Raw genomic sequence first — 22,306 nt, 5'->3', positions numbered from 1 at the left:
AACGACCTACGACATCACAGGACTTCAAATTCACTGGTAGTACATGTGGACACACACGGACATTTACCAGAATGGGAAGAAGCACGCCCGATCTGCACCGGACTTCAAAGGAGAATGAGAAAGCTGGTCGAGTCCGCGTGCATAACACTGGGAAAGGTCAGCAACCACAGAGAAGGGTTCGTTAACTTGTCATTTGCAGCCGCCAGATTGGTTGTGGAGGAGGGAGTATCGGGCCAATCGGCATGCGACTTGCTGAAACGTCCAGCCGGATGAGCCATAAAGAGAGTATATATGATGTACACACACGCTGTCTGTCACTCTGAAGAAGACTTGTAGTCGAAACGTCAGTAATACAGTGTTCTCGCTCTAACCCGTATTTCTCTACCACCTTTTCACTCATATATATATATATATATATATATATATATATATATATATATATATATATTCCAAGACAGCTGCATCACACAGGTAACACTTGACGGGCTTCTCTCACATGTGGGTCACCACATGTCGTGTGAGAGTACTCTTTACTGAGAAAACTGCACCACACAAGTCACACTTAAAATGGTTCTCTCCAGTGTGAATCACCACATGTCGTTTGAGATTACGACTTTGTGAGAATGTGGCACCACACAAGTCACACCTGAATGGCTTTTCTCCAGTGTGGGTCACCACGTGTTGTTTGAGATTACTCTTAACTGAGAAAGCTGCATCACACAGGTCACATTTGAAAGGCTTCTCTCCAGTGTGGGTCATCATATGATGTTTGAGACTACTTTTTCTTGAGAAAGATGAATCGCACAGGTCACATTGTAAAGGCTTCTCTCCGGTGTGGGTCATCATGTGTGGTCTGAGACTACTCTTTTGTGAGAAAGCTGCATCACAGAGGTCACATTGGAAAGGCTTCTCTCCGGTGTGGGTCATTACATGTCGATTGAGAACGCACTTTTGTAAGAAAGCTGCACCACACACATCACAATTGAAGGGCTTCTCTCCAGTGTGGGTCATCACGTGGTATTTGAGAGCACTCTTTCCTGAGAAAGATGCATTGCAGATATCACACTTGAAAGGCTTCTCTGCAGAGTGGGTCATCACATGATATTTGAGAGCACTCTTTGTTGAGAGAGCTACATCGCACAGGTCACACTTAAAAGGCTTCTCTCCAGTATGGGTCATCATGTGATATTTAAGAGCACTCGTTCCTGAGAGAGCTGCATCGCACAGGTCACACTTGAAAGGCTTCTCTCCAGTGTGGGTCATCATGTGATATTTGAGAGCACTCTTTCCTGTGAAAGCTGCATCACACAGGTCACACTTGAATGGCTTCTCTCCAGTATGGGCCATCACGTGATATTAGAGAGCACTCTTTCCTGAGAAGGCTGCATCACACAGGTCACATTTGAAAAGTTTCTCGCCAATATGGGTCTTCATGGGTTGAGATCATTCTTTCGTTAGAAAGCTGCATCATACGGGTCACACTTGAAAGGCTTCTCTCCAGTGTGAATCCTCATGTGTCATTCAGGCGCAATCTTTCCTGACAAAGCTGCATCACAAAGGTCACTTTCTTAAGGTGTCTCTACATTGTGGGTCATTGCATATTTAAGTTGCTTTGTATGATTTGAGTGTGCCAGATGCCAGACAGGATTCTCTTTATTATCTGAGGAATATATGGAATGTCCAGACACCTTTTTTCAATGAAATATCAATTACCCCTCGATCTGAAAGAAAAACATAAGTTCGAAATTTAACTTTTTGAGAGCATGTAATAGGAGTAACCCTGCTCCAACTGGGTGAATCATGTTTTCATGGTCGTGTGAGATCTTGTTTTTGTTTTGTATAGAGAACCCGACCAAGTGATCATAAAAATTAGCTAAGAACATATCGGATGTTATGAACCACTCTCCATCAACCCCATTGACTTAATAGTGGCAACAAAATGAAACGAAAAGAACTAGACCCTGTGGTGGTACAGTGGAAAAAGTGTTTAATGTTACTGAAGCTCCAGTCACACCAAGCTTACGACCTGTTTCCAGACACCTTCGACAGTGGCCCTTTTGTTTCTCTCATGGTTAGCGCCAGACTATTTCATATTCACCTTCATGATGGGGAGGAGGGTGAGATTCATTCCAATTCCATTGTTTTGAATTCTTTATATAAACAGAAGAATCACACAAATCAGCCTGGTCACTGGTGGTCGGAAACAGGTCGTAAGCTTGGTGTGACCAAGCCCTGAATTTGTGTAATTAACCCATTCAACTCCGATGACAAGATGTCTTGTCATTTGGTCAAATAAAACAAAAAATCATAATAAAACAACAAAATGTTTGATGATCAAACAGCACCAGAAAAATATGACGTCGTCAGTCCTCCTCCTCGAGGAGGAGGACTGATGACGTCATATTTTTCTGGTGCTGTTTGATCATCAAACATTTTGTTGTTTTATTATGATTTTTTGTTTTATTTGACCAAATGACAAGACATCTTGTCATCGGAGTTGAATGGGTTAAAGAGTGCTTGTGGTTTTCGGGATGATCCCATGAAGCATGCCAGCTATGTATCGATTCTGAGAAATTCAAGAATCCAGCAATGATTGTTGTTGCAGTAACACAGTGTGGTTTGTGACTGAATCATCTGGACTTAATGCAGATTCGAGGTTTGATTTAAAAGTTCATTTTGGAGCATAGCCTAAGCTCCAGCGTTTCAGGACTTTTTTGTATTGTTAGAAAAGGCGATAAATCAATGGCAATTTTACCCATTTGATCCGTCAAAGATTACTTTGGATCTATGGATAACCTATTAGAGACTAATCTTGGTAGCGTGTCAATCATTGAAGATATCAAAAAGAAGAATATTCTTTTAATGTCATTGGGAACAGAAGTTTCTAATGTTCTAGGTAATCTTTGTGCACCAAAATTACCAGATTCCAAGTCACATGATGATATTGTTTCTTTGTTAAAAGCACACTATGGAGTCAAATCTTCCTATCACAGGAGCCTTTTGGTATTCCAACATAGGAAAAAGAGGAATAGAATGTAAATGAGTTATATGCAGAACTAAAAAAGCAAGTCAATAGTTGTGCATTTGGAGCATGGTTTGATTCCAGAGTGAGAGACCAATTGTTTATGGCAGTGGAAAATGAAGTGTACTTTTCAAACTTAGTATCCTTGAATATAGATTGAAAGAACATGACCTCGGTTAAATTTTTTGGGGGAAAAAAATCACAATTTGGACTAAAAAATTATGTTGATGAGCCCACAACATCACAGTCTGAGGTTAAATTGGTGGATAAAGTTTGCAGACATTGTAGATATTTCCATGATAGTACATTTTGTAGGTGGAATGGGCAGGGGGATGGGGGGTGAGGTAGTATGTGTGAGCAAAATTTGACGCAGCCCAAAGGGATTTCTACCCATCCTCTCATTTTATGCAATGGGGGGATGGAGAGGGGGGGTTGCCGATTTAATGAAGCGGCCTTGCTGTGGATGTGCTGTGTCTTGCGACACTGCGTCTGACCCAGGGCAGTGGACAAGGTGCAGGGATGACCCATCATTCAGGAGGTGCTAAGATAAGGGGGAGGGTGGAGGGGTGTGGAGTGTATTCAGGGATGGAATTGGTGGGAATGATTTTATGCCTTTTTCTTTTTGGCTACCCCCCTTTAAGGGGGAAAAAGCCTTGGTATATGTATGTATGTACATTTTGTAGGGCCTCAGATGTAACTTGTGCCATGAAAAGGGTCATTCATGAGTGTGTAAAGAGGAAAAAACAGTTCCTCCTAGGTTTAATGGAAAGAAAATTGGATATAAAGCAAGTAGTAAAGGCAAGAACAAGAAAAACAATAAGGTTCTGAATGATGGTGATGATATTAATGATGATATATTGTTAACGGTGAAAGAACATGTTGATGACACATACACAGAACTCTTTTCCCTCCTTATCTTATTCCACAACTAGCCAGTGGGCAACCAGAGGCCACAACTCTACTAACTAAACATAATTAATCTGTTTTGTGTTGGGGATGCTTGGCATTCCACTTGGCAATCGGCCTGGTGAATGGAATGTTCAATTTAGAATCCTTATAACACTTTTATCCCCCCAATACCTCAACAACAAAATTACTAAGGACAACTATATAACAAATTAACTACAATATTGCATTATCAACATATATCAGTGTACAGGAGGAGAAAAGAAAGAACCAACCTGTTGACTGGAATGCTCTTATTAGAACAACTCCAGCTTCCATGGGTGATAACATTCCTCCCGATCAGTATCCTATTCTTTAACTCTGGCAATAGTTTCATGAGGACCCTGATTCCTGATGTCCTAAATCTCTAAACCTACATCTATCTACAATCCCCAGCATTACAAAGGAACATTGTTCTCAAAAATTTATTTGCAGAATGCATATCTACAATTACCTGTAGAAGACCAAAGCCAAGATTTAATTACTTGGTAATTAATACTTATAAAGGATTGTTTAAATATAAACGCTTACCGTTTGGCTTATTTTCATCTGATATTTTTCAGATTCATTGAACAAAACTTTGCTAATTTGAAGGGTGTTTCTGCATATTTACACGATATTATCATTTGTGGTATTACTCAAGTAGAACATGATACCAGATTGAGAAGAGCTTTAAAACTCTAGATACAACTTAATGTCCAAATAAATAAAGGTAAAACCGTCTTGAATGTCTATTTAGTATCTAGGTTACCACATATCTGATGGAGTGTCTTCAGCAAACAGAATAGAAGCTATTTTTCATTGGTTATGTCCTACTTATATATAAGTAATTTTGATGGAGAAAGTCCTTTAATTGTAGAAGTAGATACATCTCCGATTAGAGTTGGATGTGTATTGTTACAAAAGTTAAATGGTATAGAAAAACCCATTTCATTTACAAGTAAGAAACTGTCAAAAGGTGAATTGAATTATTCTCAATTGGATAAGGAGGGATTAGTTATCATGTTTGCTGTTAAAAGACTCGGGAATTTTTTACTTGATACAAGATTTGTTCCTAAAACAGCTCATAAACCCTTGTTAGGCTTGTTTGGAAGAGAGATTCTTTGCAATAATAATGCTAGAATACAATGCTGGGCTTTATTATTATCTCATTATGCAATTGATGATGCATTGAGTAGATTACCCTTGAATGATGGATTGCAGTATGGTAGTACAGCAGAATACTTAAAATTAGTACAGATAACTGATTTTTATTATATTTTTTCTCAGGTGATTAGAAAGATGACCAATATTCTGTATTGGCTCAGTTAAAGAACCGTTTAAAAATGGGATGGTCAAAAGAGCAATGTCTTTACTACAATATGCTGCTGTAAAAGGGGAAGGGTCTCTGCATAGTGATGTTTTGTAAAGAAACAGAGTATTGTTTCCTGTGGATTTAAGAGTTTGTGTTAAACCATTTACATGGTGGCCATAATGTTATCAATGTAATGAAAGCAGTAGCTAGGAATTGGATATGGTGGCCAAAGATAGAACAAGACACTGGAGAAAGTTTTCAAAACTTTAAAAATCCTGAAGTTCCAATATTGTCTTGGACTAATACTGGTAAACCATGGCGGGATTGCATATGCTGGAGCTATTGAAGGGAAATGTTTCTTTATGATTGTAGATTTCCACAATAAGTTCTTCGATGTTCATTTTGCTACTGCTACAACTTCAACAGTAACTATAAGACATTTAGAAGAGTCATTTGCTAACTACAGGATACCAGATGTTATAGTGTCATATTATGCCCCTAATCTGGATTCTAATGAAATGGAAAAATTTCTAAGAAAGAAAAATCAGAACTTTCCTGTTATTGCCCCACCATTAGTTTTTAATTTTTCTGTTGTCTTTGATTTTGTTTATCTTAGGTTAGAATAGGTTAGGCTAGGTTATTGCCCCCAATCCAACCTAACCTAAGATAAACAAGAAAAAAAAAAAAATAGTGGGGCAATAACAGGAAAGTTCCGAAAAATCATTGCACATGTAACACAAGCACCTTATCATCCATCCTTGAATGGATTAGCAGAAAGGGTAGTAAGAAATTCAGAGGGATTAGAAAAGTTCCAGAAAGGAGATATGCATGTAGATTCCTATATAATTACCTAAGAACCATCAATTCTTCCACTGGTAAGTCTCTAGCAGATTTTATGTTTAATAGAGTTTTAAGGTTACTGTAGAACAGTGGTTCTTAACCTTTTTTGGCAGCGACCCAATATTTTGCACAAATCAAGCATCGCGACCCAAGCCTACATAGATATACGAATTGTCTTTATAAGTAATATGATTATGCTTCTAAAAGCGGGTTACAGAAACAAAATTATTTAATCATGGTCTGCTTAGAATCCTAAAACTAGGCATCATGTATTTTAATTATTACAGTATATAATTATAATATATTTGTAGTGGGAAAATAATTATTTTCTGCAAACCCTTAGCGACCCAATAAAATGGCTTGGCGACCCAGGGGTTAAGAACCACTGCTGTAGAAGCTGTTAGAGTGCAGGGCAGATCTTCCAGTAGATTGAATAATGAAGTGTTTAAGGAGGAAGAGCCTTTGAATGGACTGAATGGTGCAATGTTTGTTCACAAATTTGGTAAAGGTTCTCTGTGCATGGAAGGAAAGATTGATGAAGCGCTTGATTCAAGAAATCATAAGGTGAAGGTTCAAAGTATAGGAAATATCATTTGGAAAAAATTTGCAAATCAAATCATTCCTAGATTTGTGGATGATTTTGGTCAACCTAAGAGAAATCATTCAATTGATACTTCCATAGATAATCTTCAGTTAAAGTAGTAGTTTTTAGTAATCCAATGTTTGATTCACCTGTTACTGAAGACAATGCTAATATAGAACCTCCAAAAGACTTGTAAGTAATAACCAAGATTGTTCAGTGCAGACAAAAGATACGATGTTCCAGTTGCATTCATAGACCACCTGATAGGTTGAATTTGTAAATATAAGTTGTGTTTATTAACAGGGGAATGTAGTGTTTAGTAACCCTGCTGTAACTGGGTGAATTATGTCATAGTCATCTGAGATTACATCATGGTTGTCTGAGATCATGTTTTTATTTTGTATAGAGATCCCAACTAAGTGGTCATAAAGATGAGCTATGGACCTATTGGCTGTTATCAAACACTCCATCAACTCCATAGACTTAAGCTGCTTAATGTAAAATGAAAGAAATGGACAAATGAGCAAATACTAAAAATGACGAGGCTGTGCAGAAAATTAAAAAAAGACTGCAACAGTAAAAGTAAACCAGGAAATAATAAGAAAAATGAATGACTGAATAAATACTGCAAAGAGATAGAGAACACGAGAAAAAGAGAGCAGTGTATAATGTAAGATACATTAGCATAGTTGGAAACAAGAAACCTTGTCAAATTTTCAGAGGACCACTACACATACACACACACACCAATCAAGGATGGTATCAACCAACATTTGAGAGATTCTTAGGAATACGATATTTATTTCTACATCAAATAACCTGTTTTTCATTTTACATTGAACCCCCCCCCCCTTCTTTCTAACCTCAGGGTTGGTGGGAAAACAAGTAACATTCCACAGAAATACCACCAAAAGCCTATATATAAATGTTTTATTTTTTACATACTTTTGAGAGAAATAAATAACTTCGTCAATCTGTCCTAACCTGTCTCTGCATGACTCTTTGTGCCTTGTAGGATCTTACTCATAAATCAGCATAAGATTTAAGTTTTCAGGTTATGGTGAGTGATGATATTTATAGAACATTCTCATACAAAGCATATTACTTGCATTTTAGGAGTATGATGAAAATATAGAACTGCATTGAGGCATTAACCAAAGTGCAGCAAAGGAAGAGAACAAATAACTCATACCAAATAAACATAAAAGGAAGAAAAAGTGGATGATTCAACATATATTAAAATGATGGAGCACAGGATTATAAAAAAAAAATTGTAGGATGAAAATTAGACACAAGAAACGACAGGAGTGGATGAATAAACATTACAGAGAAAGAAGCCACAAAAAATAATAACAATAATAATAATAGTAATGATAATAATAATGATGATAATAATAACAATAATGATAATAGTAATAATAATTACAGTAATAATAAGAAAGAATAGGACCAATTAAAAATGATGAAAACGTCATGATAGAATCGGAGGAAAAGATGAGTGAGGAGTTTAACAATTATTTTCTATCGGTGTTTACCAATGAGAGGTTAGATAAAGTACCTGATTGCGATCCAATTTTCAGAGGGGATGAAGAAAGTAGTCTATCTAATATCAGCATTAGTAAAGAAGAAGTAGTCAAGCAGACTGAAAGACTTAAACCTCCGGGTCCAGACGAAATTTTTCCAAGAATGCTTAAGGAGTGTAAATTTGAAATCTGCGACCAATTAACTGAAATATTTAATAAATCGGCAGACACTGATTTTGTGCCAGGCTAAGCAGTTTGACATTGGTTATAGGAAAAATGCTTGAATCAATAATAGTAAATAGACTAAGAGAACACATCAAAGGACATAATTTAATTCATGATTCACAGAATGGTTTCTCCAAGGGTAAGTCATGTGTGACTAATCTTCTATCCTTTTACACCAAAGTATATAAGGCGTCAGATAACAATGATAATTACGATGTTATTTACCTTGACTTTAGCAAAGTGTTCAACAAGGTGCCACACCAGAGACTACTAAATAAAATCAAAGCCCATGGCATAGGAGGAAAAGTGTTAGAATGGATTAGAGCTTGGATTAGTAACAGAAAACAGCAGGTCACCATAAATGGAATAAAATCTAGGTGGGCAATGTTACTGGTGGGGTCCCCCAGGGCTTGGTTTTGGGTCCCTTGTTGTTCATTATGTACATAAATGACTTAGACGATGGGATAAATGGTGATGTTGGTAAGTTTGCGGACAACACTAAAATAGGACGCCTAATTAGGTCAGGAGACGATGCACAGATTCTGCAGGATGATCTTAATAAATTGTTAACATGGTCGGTGAAATGGCAAATGAACTTCAATATCTCTAAGTGTAGTGTGTTAAACATAGGGCTACACAACCCCGAAAATAGATACAGCTTAGATAACATGCTTTTAGAGAAATCTGAGTGCAAGAGAGACTTGGGAGTTCTGGTGAGTCTGGACCTTAAAACCAGGAAACAGTGCATTAGTGTCAGAAATAAAGCTAACAGAGCATTAGATTTCATTGCTAGGACAGTAACAAATAGAAGTGCAGAGGTAATTATTCAACTCTAGCGATAGTTAGACCCATCTTTGACTATGCGGTACAGTTTTGGTCTCTGTCCTACAGAATGGACGTAAATTCACTAGAATCAGTACAGAGAAGAAAGACCAAAATGATACAAGGACTCGGAAATTTGCCTTACGAAGAGAGGCTTAGGCACCTAAACTTACACTCTCTGGAAAGATGCAGTGTGGGGTGATCTAATAGAAGTGTTCAAGTGGATCAAAGGCTATAAAAACAAACAGGGCAGGACTTGCAGCAATGGGTATAAACTGGACAAATTTAGATTTAAAAAGGAAATAGGCAAGAATTGGTTTACTAATAGGGTGGTCAATGAATGGAATAAACTTAGTAACCATGTAGTAAGTGCTGAAACTATCAATTGTTTTAAAAAAAATTAGACAACTTTATGGATGGGGATGACAGGTGGTGATGGATACGGAGCTGCCTAATGTAGGCCCTATGGTCTCTTGCAGTCTCCTTTATTCTTATGTTCTTATCAGAATATGATAAAGAATACAATAGCAAAGATAACTGGAAATAAGAAATTTTAGTCATTTTTTGCAGAGATTTGACAAAAATAATAATACATACATATACATACATATACCAAGGCTTTTTCCCCCTTCCAAGGGAGGTAGCCAAAAAGGGAAAGGCACAAAAACACTCCCACCCATTTCATCCCTAAATACACTCCACACTCCTCCCACCCTCCCTCTCATCTGAGCACCTCCTGGATGACGGGTCATCCCTGCACCCTGCCCACCGCCCTGGGTCAGAAGCAGTGTCGCAAGACACAGCACATCCACAGCAAGGCCGCTTCATTTAATCGGCGACCCCCCCCTCTCCGTCCCCCCTTGCATATAAGGAGAGGACGGGGAGAAATCCCTTCAGGCTGCGTCAAAATTTACTCACACATACTACCCCCCCCCCGCCCATTCCTCCTCATGCAATCACAACATCATCCATATACAACCATTCTCCACTCACCTCTGTCTTCCGTCCTCTCCCTTCCTTCCTCAACAGACATTCCCCTCTTCCCCAAAGCCCCCTTCACCCCATCCATCCACCTCATCCTAGGACGTCCCCTCATGTTCACTCCCTCCACATCTGCCTTCCATACCTCTTTTACAAGTCTTTCTTTGCTCATTCTTTCCATGTGTCCAAACCATCCTAATATTCTTTCATCAACCCTATCTCCCAAATCCTTTTTCACCCCTGTTCTCCTCCTCATTTCTCACTCTATCCAGCCTAGTAACCCCCACCATACTTCTCAGACACCTCATCTCAAACACATTCAAACTCCTTTTCTCTTCTTCTCTTATGTTCCACGTTTCTTCCCCATACAGTGCTGTTGGCACAATCACTCCTTCATACAGTCTCCTCTTCGCATCCATTCCTAAATGTCTATTCCTCATTACACTCTTTAATCCACCAAGGCATTTACTCGTTTCTCTCAATCTACATTCTACCTCCACTTTCACTCCACCTTTTCCTGCTACACTTGCACCCAAGTATCTAAAACTATCCACTTCCTCCAGTCGCTCCCCCTTAATGTTCACTTCCAGTCTACCGATAATTATAATAATAAGATCAGAGTATGATAAATACAATAGCACAATTAAATGGAAATAAGAAAAATTTGTAATTTTTTTTTTGCAGAAGTGTACACCCACCCAACAATCAAGGATGTCAGAAATCAATATGTGATTCTTGCAAATCCTTTATGGGTTTCCATTTGTCAGGGAACACCTTTGCCCCTTCCCCTACACACACACAGGGTTGGTTAGTAAACAAGTGGATTTTGGCAGAAATAGCACCAGAAGCCAACAAATACATCTAAAATATGTCTATCATCTTTGGGTGAAGATATACATATATATATATATATATATATATATATATATATATATATATATATATATATATATATATATATATATATATATATATATATATATATATATATATATATATATATATATATATATATATATATAATATATATATATATATATATATATATATATATTAGTCCACCAAACCTTACCTACCACTACCTATACCTAGTTTAGGTTACACTCACAACTCCCCACCCCTCTCCGGTTCTATCAACTACTAACACAAGGCTTATGGTAGGAGTAGCTTGTTGAGTTATGTTTAATCAGTCAAAACAAACACTTAAAAATGAATAAAAAAAAAATTGTGAAAAATTGTGTCGCTGGCAATCTTACTCATAATTCAAGAAGACAACATTAGCCTAATTTTTGGTTAGGTTATGGAGAATGACGCTATTTACCTTGAACACTTCGGTATAGAGTACTTACTATTTTTTGAGGCAATCATTACGCTTGTAAGACATTTCATTTCACGTACTTGATGTATTCCAATCCCAAATAATCTTTGTTACTCGTGTACCCCGCAAACTTCACATTACAAAGAACTTGCCGAGAATATAACGACCTAAAAACATATTACTCAGTTTATGGCTTTGTATCTATGGTCATTGCATATCAATCGCGCGAGAATGTAAATAATTATAGATGTGTTGACAAGACTACATTCTGTCAACCAGATTGCCGGTGCCCGTATGGGATTGGAACACCAAACCAGACAACATAAAGTAATGTACCGACGGTAAAATAACCTCTCCCAAGTGGCGGGCACTCAGAAGAATGTAAACAAGGATTTATTTTTAACATTGCTGACACTTACTTTTAACCTAAGTTAAACATGTTTAATGAGGAGTCGAAATATGAAAAAGTTGTATAAAATATACAACTGTATGTTTCTTCAATATTTTCCCAGCTTTGAACCTTCACATTATAATTTCTTGAACCAAGCACTTCATCAATCTTCCAACCACGAAGAACTTTTACCAAAATTATCATTCAGTCAATACAAGGGATCTTCTTCCTTAACCACGTTATTACTAAATCTACTGGAAGATCTGTCCTACACTCTAACAAGTACATTACCCTTGAAAATTCTATTGAATATGAACTCTGCTGAAAGCTTGCATTTGGAAGAATTGATGGTTCTTCTGTAATTATGCAAGAACCTAGATACTCTGGTGTGCATATGTCTCCTTTCTTAAACTTTTCTAACCCCTCTTTAAATGGTCCTACTCCCATTTCTGCTAATCAATTTGAGGATGGATGATAAGGTGTTGGTGTTACATAACTAATACAATTTTTTCTTAGAAACTCCTCTATTTCATTGGACCTTGGCTTCCCACCGCAGCTATCTCCCTTCGCCAATTCCCCAAGGTATGAGTATTTCCCACGCCCCCACAACCACCAACTCCTCCTTCCACTGTCCAGGGATTTTGTGACACATATGTATATGTATGTATGTGTATATATATATATATATATATATATATATATATATATATATATATATATATATATATACTGTATATGTATATATTGTATATATATATATACTATATATATATATATATATATATATATATATATATATATATATATATATACAAGCCGCGGGCTTCGCCCTTTCCGGCTTCGCCGAGGGCTAGGCTGCGCAAACAGCGGCCTACGGCCGCAGCTTTCCGCGCTCTAATCCCTCGTTTTCCCCTTCGGCCTCGGGGCGGAACCCCAACACGGGATCCCCAGCACGAAGAAGAACGCGAGGAAGAAGAATGCGAAGAACACGAAGTAGAATGCGAAGAACACGAAGTAGAATGCGAAGAAGAAGAAGAAGAAGAAGAAGAAGAAGAATACCACCTGACCACGACTTACCCAAGCGCTTTTTCAAGAATATTTTTAGGACAAAGTGTCACCGTAATACCACCTGTCCCCGACTTCCACAACATTTTTTAGAAGAATATTTTTATTTAGACTTAGATATATATATATTACTATATATTATAATAATCGAAATGCAGTGTCCTTTTTGGAAATTTGGAAATGGCCACCCAGCAATAAGCCGTACACCAGACATCAACTCGACCGGGCAGACAACACTTAGTGACTTAGTGTATTTGTTTGTATTAAGGTATCTTTATTTTTATTTCCGCAAAAAAAAATCGCATATTACCTTCATGTATTATAATCTGCAAAATGAATATTTATTTTTCTAACGCTATATCGCGTCCTTGTACACAAATGAACTATAACTTTTTGTGTACAATCTTCTTAGAGGGCTGCCACTTCGTCTTTCTCGGAACGAAATTCCAATTTCAGGAATTCACTCTACAAGTCCACTTAGTATTAATTGGATACAAACAAGTGGCATAGGAATTGCAAGCACAACCGTCGTGTAGGTAACAAGTTAGTGTTATCATTATGGACACTCGTCAATCATGTACATTTATTTATTGTGTGGTAATGGTTTTTGCGTGGACACGAGTGCACCCTTTAACTTATTTGTTCGACTTTGCTTTTGGTTAGTGTAGTCGTAGGATAATATATATATATATATATATATATATATATATATATATATATATATATATATATATATATATATATATATATATATATATATATATATATATATGTATATGCTGAATAATCGTGAACATGTATTTGTTGATGTATTATAATTTACAAAATTAATATTCAATTTTCTAATGCGGGGGTGAGGTGTGCACTTCTGAAAAAATACCAGGTAATTTTCTTTATCATTTCATTAGTTGATGTTGTCTGGGTTGATGTTATTTCCATCCAGTTTTCACAACAATTTATTTGTAATTCATTTTAAGTGCCCAAAAAACTATAAACAAGCTATTCCCATCTTGTACCTTATTTTAGTTGCTGATGAAACTGAGTTGGGATGTGGGGGTGAGTGTAACCTAACCTAAGTTTAGGTAGGGATTATTATTATTTATTATTATTTTTTTTTTCACTCAAGGATGATAAACATAATTTTTGTTTTATTTTTAGGCCTGTGTGTAAGGGGGGGGGGGAGTGTTCCCCGACAAATGGAAACCAGTAAAGGGTTAGCAAGGATCACATAAACGTTGTTATCTGACATCATTGATCGTTGGGTTGGTGTAGATATCTGCGAGAATTTGACCAAGATTTCTCTTCTTTTCCAGTTATCTGCGTCATTTATCCCTCATCATCTTGTACAGCAATGGTCTGAAAAGTGGCAAATGAAATTTAACACAAGTAAATGCAAGGTAATGCACATAAGTAAAAATAACAGTAAGTACGATTACAAGTTATTTGGAAATTCGTTAACAAAAGTGGATAGTGAAAAAGATCTCGGCGTAATTATCAGTAACGACCTCAAATCATTCAAGCAGTGTATTTCAGCCTCTGAGAAAGCAAATAAGATTTTAGGACTGCGCGATCTTTTGATTTCAAAAGTCCATCACTCATTAACAAGCTATATAAATCGTTAGTTCGTCCACATTTGGAATATGCTGTTTCCGTATGGTCACCGAATCTCATTAAAGATATTGACAGACTGGAAAAAGTACAATGGCAAGCCACAAAACTGATTCCAATTATAAAAAATAAATCATACAAAAATTTACTAAAACATATGAATCTGTTTTCCCTAATAAAGCATAGACTCAGAGGTGACTTGATACAGGTTTTTAAGATTCTAATAGGAATTGACAACATTAAAAGTGACAAAATTTTCACACTGAATGAGAATCAGACAAGAAATAATGGTCTCAAACTGTCTGGAAATAGGTTCAATTTAGAAGTAGGTAGAAACAACTTTGCCAACCATGTAGTTAATGAATGGAATAAACTTCCTGCACAGGTAGTGCAATGTAGGTCAGTAAGAAGCTTTAAGAATCATTTAGATAAACACCCAAGCAAGATGCTGTAATGATTATAATTTATTTTATATTATTTGTTTTTGTTTTGTTATAATTTGTCTCTTTGATTTTCATTTATTATCAGTTATATGTCAACTTATCATTATTTACTATATACCTGTTTGTTTATTATTTAATTATACCTATGCATTTATTTATGTATTTTATTTGTTATTTACATTATTATAGTTTTTATTTAATATCTTATGATTTTTTTTTTGCATCCGACCTAGATATGGACCAAAAGGTCTCCTGTCGGCATGCTCCACCTTTGTAATCCTTTGTAAGTGTGGCAGGAAAGGGAGGAGTGGAGGTAGAATGTAGATTGAGAGAAGTAAATGATTTCTTAATTCTCTGCTCATTTTCACCTACCAGTCTCTATTTTTCAATCGTCCATTTTCTTCTTCCTTTAAGCTTCTTTGGTACAAATTGTTTGTTCTCTTAACTTGCTGTACTTTGGTTAATGCCTCAATGTATTTGTATATTTTCATCATAGTTCTGAAACATGAGCAAGTAATATACTTTGTATCAGAATGTTCTCAAAATAGTAGTATACCCCAAAACCTAAAAACTTAAATATTTTGTTGAATTATGTGTAAGATTGCTACGAGGCAAATAGATTCACACAATTTACTTATAATACTGGGTGTTTTTACTGAATAAGTATAATACCAATCATACGCCTTGTTTTATTATTTGATGGAAGGGAGCAGTGAATCTAGGTTAGGATACATTGATTAGAAGTAATTTACTTCTCACACAGAAATGTGAAAAATCAACAATTTGTATTTTTATCTATAAGCTTCTGGTGGTACATACATATACCAAAGGATTTTCCCCCTTTACACGAGGGGTAGCCAAAAAGAAAAAGGCATAAAAACCACTCCCACCCATTCCATTTCCTATATATTCCACTCCCCTCCCCCCTCCCTCTCATCTTGGCACCTCCAGGATGATGGGTCATCCCTGCATCCTGACCACTGCCCTGGGTCAGAAACATTGTCGCAAGACAGAGCACATCCTCAGCAAGGCCACTTCATAAATTTGGCAACCCCCTCTCTCCGTCCCCTCATGCAGAATGCATCAATTTTTTTCTCGTACATATTTCCTCACTCCCCATTCCCCACACTCTCCCTTTTCATGCATCACAGCATCATCCACATGCAAGCATTCTCCAGTAACCCCTATCTTCTGTCCTCTCCCATCCTTCCTCCACAGACATTTTTTTTTTTTTTTTTTTTTTTTTTTTTGTAATGCCCCTTTCACCCCATCCATCATCCATCTCATCCTAGGATGCCCTTTCATATTCACTTCTTCCACCTCTGCCTTCCACACTTCTTTTACTAATCTTTCTTCACTCATTCTTTCCATGTGTCCAAACCATCCTAATACTCTTTCATCAACCCTATCTCCTAGCTCCATTTCCACCCCTGTTCTCCTCACCTCATTTCTCACTCTATCCAGCCTAGTAACCCCTATCATATTTCTCAGACATTTCATCTCAAACACATTCAAATTCCTTTCTTCCTCACTTATGTTCCATGTTTCTGCCCCATACAGTGCTGTTGGCACAATCACTCCTTCATATAACCTCCTCTTAACATCCATTTCTAGATGTCTATTTCTCATTACACTTTTTGATCCAGCAAGGCATTTACTCATTTCTCTCAATCTACATTCTACCTCCACCCACACTCCTCCCTCTCCTGCCACATTCGCACCCAAGTATCTAAAACTATCCACTTCCTCTAGTCTTTCACCCGTAATGCTCACTTCCAGCCTGCTGTCACTCTCCCCTTGTACATCTCATCACCTTTATCCACATTTATCTTCAGCTTCCTTCTTTCACACACCTTCTCAAACACTGTCACTAACTTCCTCAATCCCTCCTCTGATCCTGCTACAAGCAGTGTCGTCAGCAAAAAACAACTGGCTCACCTCCCACTTTTCTCCATTTTCTTTCACCATCTCCAACCCCTGACCCACTACCCTTGCATTCACCTCTCGCACCACCCCATCCATGTAAAGATTGAACAGCCAGGGCAACATAACACATCCCTGATGAAGTCCCACCTTTACCTCAAACCATTCACTCTCTCCATTTCTCATCCTAACACAAGCTCTACTACTGTCGTAAAAACTCTTGACTGCTCTTAACAACTTTCCTCCTATCCCATATATCTGCAGTACCTCCCACAGTGCCTTCCTGTCTACCCTGTCATAAGCCTTTTCCAGATCCATCCTTACCTTTTCCTATAGCTTTCTCACATATCTGTCTTACCACAAATATCTGATCTATATAACCCCTACCTGTCCTAAAACCACACTGTTCCTCACCAATTATTCCCTTTGTTCCTCTCCAAATCCTCTCAATCAACACCCTCTGATATGCCTTGCCAACTACACTCAACAAGCTGATCCCTCTGAAACTACTACACTCACACTTGTCCCCCTTTCTCTTGTAAAGCGGAACTATACAGGCACTCCTCCAGTCCTCCGGCACTCTACCCTCTCTTAAACAAACATTAAATAACCTCACCAGCCAGTCCACCATAACTGTACCTCCTTTCTTCAGACATTCTGCATGGCATCCATCCAACCCAGGTGCCTTACTTGCTATCATCATCTTAACAGCTGCTTTCACTTCATCCTTCCCTATTTCTGCTTAATTTTGCTCACTCAGCAGTCTCATTTTCTTTGCGCTTCCTGTTGCTACTATCCTTCCCTCCCTATCCTCCTTCACATTTAGCAACTCCCTAAAATACTCTGCCCACCTTCCTCTCACTGCCTTCTCTTCCATTATCATCTCTCCATCTGCACCTTTTACCATTTCTTCTCTCCTTGATTCGCCTCCTCTTCCTCTGTCAATTTCCTTTCAAAACATCTTTTTATTGGTTTCAAAGTTTTCTGTCATACTCTTACCCCATTTCACATCTGCTCTCCTCTTTGCTTCCTTTATCTTATGCCTAACTTCCCTTCTCTTTACTTTGTACCTGTCATACGATTCCCTCGTCCTAATTTGTAGCCAATCTATAAATGCCTGTTTCCACTCATTACCCTTCCTTCTATTTCCTCCCCTGCTCCTTGTTCAATACACCATCCTTGCACACCTTATGACTCCCTCATTGGACCATCCCCATTCCTCCACTCCTAGTTCTACTCTATCCTTTACTCCCTCCCACTCCTCTCTCAGCTTCTTATACTCCTTTTTTTTTCTCATTTAAGCAGTTAACTCTAATTACCTCCGTACTTTCTGCCCTTTTCCTCTTTCTCCACCTATTCTCCACTCTCAATTTGCCTTCCACAAGAAAATGATCTAATATTCCCCCACTCTCTCCCTTTATGACATGTAGATCCTTAACTCTTCCTACCATACTCCTGGTCACCACAATATAGTCCATTAACGCTCTATCTGCCATCCTTCCATCCACCACCCTCTCCCATGTGTACTTATGCTTGACTTTCTTCCTAAACACTGTATTTGCTATCATCAAGTGTCTTTCAAGACACATCTCCACCATTATTTCTCTACTACGATTTTTACCTGGAACTCCATACTTCCAATCACTCCGTCTATTGGCTCAATTCCTACCCTAGCATTAAGGTCTCCCAATACAACTACATTGACATTTCCTTCTAATCCTTCTGTGCACTTATTTATATCTACCCAAAATGCCTCCCTTTCCTCTTCACTCTAATCACTACCAGGCCCTTACGCACTTACAAAAACCCACATCTCCCTTCCCAGCTTCACCTTCATCCACATAAATCTTGAGGAAACCTCCTTCCACTCCACTACACACTTACTTATCTCTTCACTTACTAGTATAGCCACCCCTTCTCTCCCTCGTCCACTCTTCACTCCTGAGTACCTCCCAGCTACACTCCCAAACTCACAGTTGCCCTTTCCTTTCATTTTAGATTCACTCAAAGCCAGCACATCCATCTTTCTTCTCACAAACATATTGCCTATCTCATCCCTTTTACTCTCATCTGTACCACATCCACGCACATTAAAAGACCCAAACCTTAGGGTACTGGTTGGAAAACTCCCAGACCCTCTTATATCTTTACTTTTTCGTTTATGAATGTCCCCTTTTGGGACTACAGCTAGCAGGACTCCTAATCCCATCCCCCGTCCTGTTTTTTTTTTTTTTTTTTTTTTTTTTTTTTTTTTTTTTAAGCCTTTCACGACTCAAGTGGAAAGACTTGGTGGTAGCATTCTCTTCCCCCACCACAGGATAGACAAAAAATAATAATAATAATAATAATATTCAGAGAAATGGTACAAGGACAGTAACAAGGAGTTGGGGGAAAGCATAACGGAGGAACAGTCGTAGTATAAAAATGTCATCATTTGCTATGAAGAGAGTTTTCCTCTATCACAGACAAAAGGATGTGTGGCTCTGGTCTGTAGGGGCGCCCCATATAGACCCTAAAGTATCAACTGCATGTACCAATACCCCTCCAATCCTGATGTTAGGGTATGGGGACTTCACTGCAAAATGAAAAAAAAAAAAAAATTGCAATAAAAATAAGTAGCAGATTCTCATGAATCTCAAATGTTGATTTATGACATCCTTCGGTGTTGTTGTTGTTGTTGTTGTGTGTATAGTGATCCTAAATTAAAATTTAACAAAGATTACTTATTTCTATGTTATTGTATCATACATTATACACCAATATCTTTCTCGTGTCCTCTATCTCTTTGCAGTATTTATTCAACAACATCAGTGCTATCATTTGCTCAACCTTCTATTTCTTTCTTATTCCTTTAAATTTCTTCTATGATATGAGTTGTTTGTTCCCTTCCCCTACTGTATTTTGGTTAATGCCCCACTGTATTTGTATATGCTCGTGGTACTTAAAAAGTTAGATGTCAGACTTGTCATATATTTTCTTTCAGGTCGAGGGTAAATATCATCATTTCATTGGAGGAGGGTATCCGAAGATTCCTTAAATTGGTCATATAACAAAGGTAATCCTGTGTGGCGTCTGTGACTTACCTGTCTCGTGAGTTATCTTAGATATCATGTGATGATTCACACTGGAGAGGAAATTTTCCAATATGACTTGCTTGATGCAGATTTCTCATGAATTAGTGTTCTTGAATAACAAGTGATGTCCCACACTGGAGACAAGACTTCCAAATGTGACATGTGTGATGCAGCTTTCGCACAAAGGAATTATATGAAACGACACATGATGACCCACACTGGAGAAAAGCCTTTCAAATGTGACCTCTGCGATGCAGCTTTCAATGCAAAATATGACTTGAAACAACATGCAATGACCCACACTGGAGAAAAGCCGTTCAAGTGCGACCCGTGCAATGTAGCTCTCTCAGGAAAGACTGCTCTCAAAAATCACATGATGACCCACACTGGAGAAAAGCCTTTCCAATGTGACCAGTGTGATGCAGCTTTCTCACAAAAGTGTAATCTCAAATATCACATCATGACACACACAGGAGAGAAGCCTTTCCAATGTGACATTTGTGAAGCAACTTTCTCACAAAAAAGTAATCTCAAATGTCACATCATGACACACACAGGAGAGAAGCCTTTCAAATGTGCCCTGTGTGATGCAGCTTTCTCACATACGAGTAATCTCAAACGACACGTAGCGACCCACTCTGGAGAGAAGTCTTTCACATGTGATCTGTGTGATACAACTCTCTCACATAAGAGTTCTCTTAAGGATCACGTGATGACCCACACAGGAGAGAAGCCTTTCAAGTGTGACCTTTGTGATAAAGCTTTCTCACAAAAGAGTAGTCTCAAAGGTCACATAAGGACCCACACAGGAGAAAAGCCTTTCAAGTGTGACCTGTGCGATGCAGATTTCTCACGAAAGTGTAATCTCAAATCTCACATGATGACCCACACTGGAGAGAAGCCTTTCATGTGTGGTCTGTGCAATGTAGGTTTCTCACTAAAGAGTACGCTCAAATATCACGTGATGACCCACACTGGAGAGAAGCCTTTCCAATGTGATATCTGCAGTGCAGCTTTCAGACTAAAGAGTAATCTCAAATCCCACATGATGACCCACACTGGAGAAGCGCAACAAGTGTAGCCTTTGCGATGGATCTCTCTCAACAAAGTGTGCTCTCAAACACCACACGATGACCCACGCTGGAGAGAAACCTTTCCTTTGTAACATGTGAGATGCAGCTTTCTCAACAAAAGAGCAACCTCAAATATCACGTGATGACCCATACTGGAGAAGAGCCTTTCAAGTTTGACCTGTGTGATGCAGCTTTCTCACGAAAGAATAGTCTCAAACGACACGTGGGTAGCCACAGTAGAAATTAACCTTATTTGTCACGTGTTGACCCATACTGGAGAGAAGCGAAGTAATCCTTAAAGATGGCGGTTTTGCTATTTCATCTAACTAGAAATTATTTCGGTTACAATATTCTAGATTTCCCTAAGAACACTTCAACATTGTGTCTAACATTCGTATTCTAGGCTTAATTTCTCTTTGTCATTTAGCTTGTTACTCTGACACAAAAGTATTTTGATATTTGGAAACTTAAAAAACAAAAGATCGTAACCGAATTCGTCTCTGCTTAAACCAAGTAGCATGCTAGCGAGAATACTTATTGTGGCCCTACATTGACACAGATTGGTCAACATGGAGTGTGCTACGATTGTGTTAACTTTCCTAATGCAATTTATTATTAGTCAGATTTTTTTTTTTCCCCAAGGGGAGTTAGTTCCAGTTGGTTAAGATTTTGGGCAGACAATTGTAATATGTCGACTGAGTTTCAAAGTGGGTTTGCTAATTGGTGTCTGTTGTAATCAAGCTCATTGAAGAAGTACCTCATTGAAGTTATATATGGGTTTGCTGTTTATTTGGATAACCAGGAGCATGGTGATTGTGCATTTTCTATATTTGCCTTTTTTACGCTGGAAAGTAGAGTTTGGTTAATAATTGTTCATATGTATGTTTCACAAATAAAAATATGTATATATAGATTTGTTTGACTCATTGCTTGGCAGGCTAGTTCATTATCATAATTTTATGGAGTCCTCTTGTGTATAGATAATAATGATATGATAATGATAGTAGTAACAATAACAACTCAGGCTCAGCAGAGATCAGACGTCTCTCCTAGCCCCAACTGCTGACCGTTCCGGCACACGCAAGACTTCTTCGTTGACGCTGGCAAGTGGAATAACATTTTAGACAAATCCAAACAATGTACTTTCTGCTTTTTGCAGTGGTGTACATTTGACAC

The 22,306-nt window shown here is 37.9% G+C and overlaps 2 protein-coding genes across 5 annotated transcripts; one reads left to right on the top strand and one right to left on the bottom strand.

The window, feature by feature from the left end:
* Positions 1–416: 416 nt before the first annotated feature.
* LOC143030773 (uncharacterized) lies at positions 417–11,884 on the bottom strand. Its single transcript, XM_076193984.1, has 2 exons — positions 11,585–11,884; positions 417–1,721 (listed from the first exon to the last, which is right to left on the bottom strand). Exon 2 carries the CDS (start codon positions 1,345–1,347, stop codon positions 493–495), a length of 855 nt encoding a protein of 284 aa, XP_076050099.1. The 5' UTR covers positions 1,348–1,721; positions 11,585–11,884; the 3' UTR covers positions 417–492.
* A 1,526-nt stretch (positions 11,885–13,410) lies between these two features.
* On the top strand, positions 13,411–22,022 carry LOC143030771 (uncharacterized). Of its 4 annotated transcripts, none has more exons than XM_076193980.1 (3): positions 13,426–13,541; positions 14,323–14,406; positions 19,967–22,022. In XM_076193980.1, exon 3 carries the CDS (start codon positions 20,182–20,184, stop codon positions 21,136–21,138), a length of 957 nt encoding a protein of 318 aa, XP_076050095.1. In that variant the 5' UTR covers positions 13,426–13,541; positions 14,323–14,406; positions 19,967–20,181; the 3' UTR covers positions 21,139–22,022. The 4 variants fall into 4 exon arrangements, with proteins under 4 accessions (XP_076050097.1, XP_076050095.1, XP_076050096.1 ...); XM_076193981.1 differs by having other exon boundaries at positions 14,323–14,431; XM_076193982.1 differs by lacking the exon at positions 14,323–14,406 and having other exon boundaries at positions 13,411–13,541.
* Positions 22,023–22,306: the final 284 nt, after the last annotated feature.

This window comes from Oratosquilla oratoria, chromosome 12, assembly GCF_046742065.1.
Source record: "Oratosquilla oratoria isolate Oo_2021 chromosome 12, ASM4674206v1, whole genome shotgun sequence".
In the NCBI taxonomy this organism is placed as follows: Eukaryota; Metazoa; Arthropoda; class Malacostraca; order Stomatopoda; family Squillidae; genus Oratosquilla; species Oratosquilla oratoria.
This window is presented reverse-complemented; position numbering and strand designations above follow the sequence as displayed.

What these genes read in the sequence shown, in the direction of transcription:
- LOC143030773 (XM_076193984.1), bottom strand. Translation starts at nt 1,347, where the DNA reads ATGGCCCATACTGGAGAGAAGCCATTCAAGTGTGACCTGTGTGATGCA.
- LOC143030771 (XM_076193982.1), top strand. Translation starts at nt 20,182, where the DNA reads ATGTCCCACACTGGAGACAAGACTTCCAAATGTGACATGTGTGATGCA.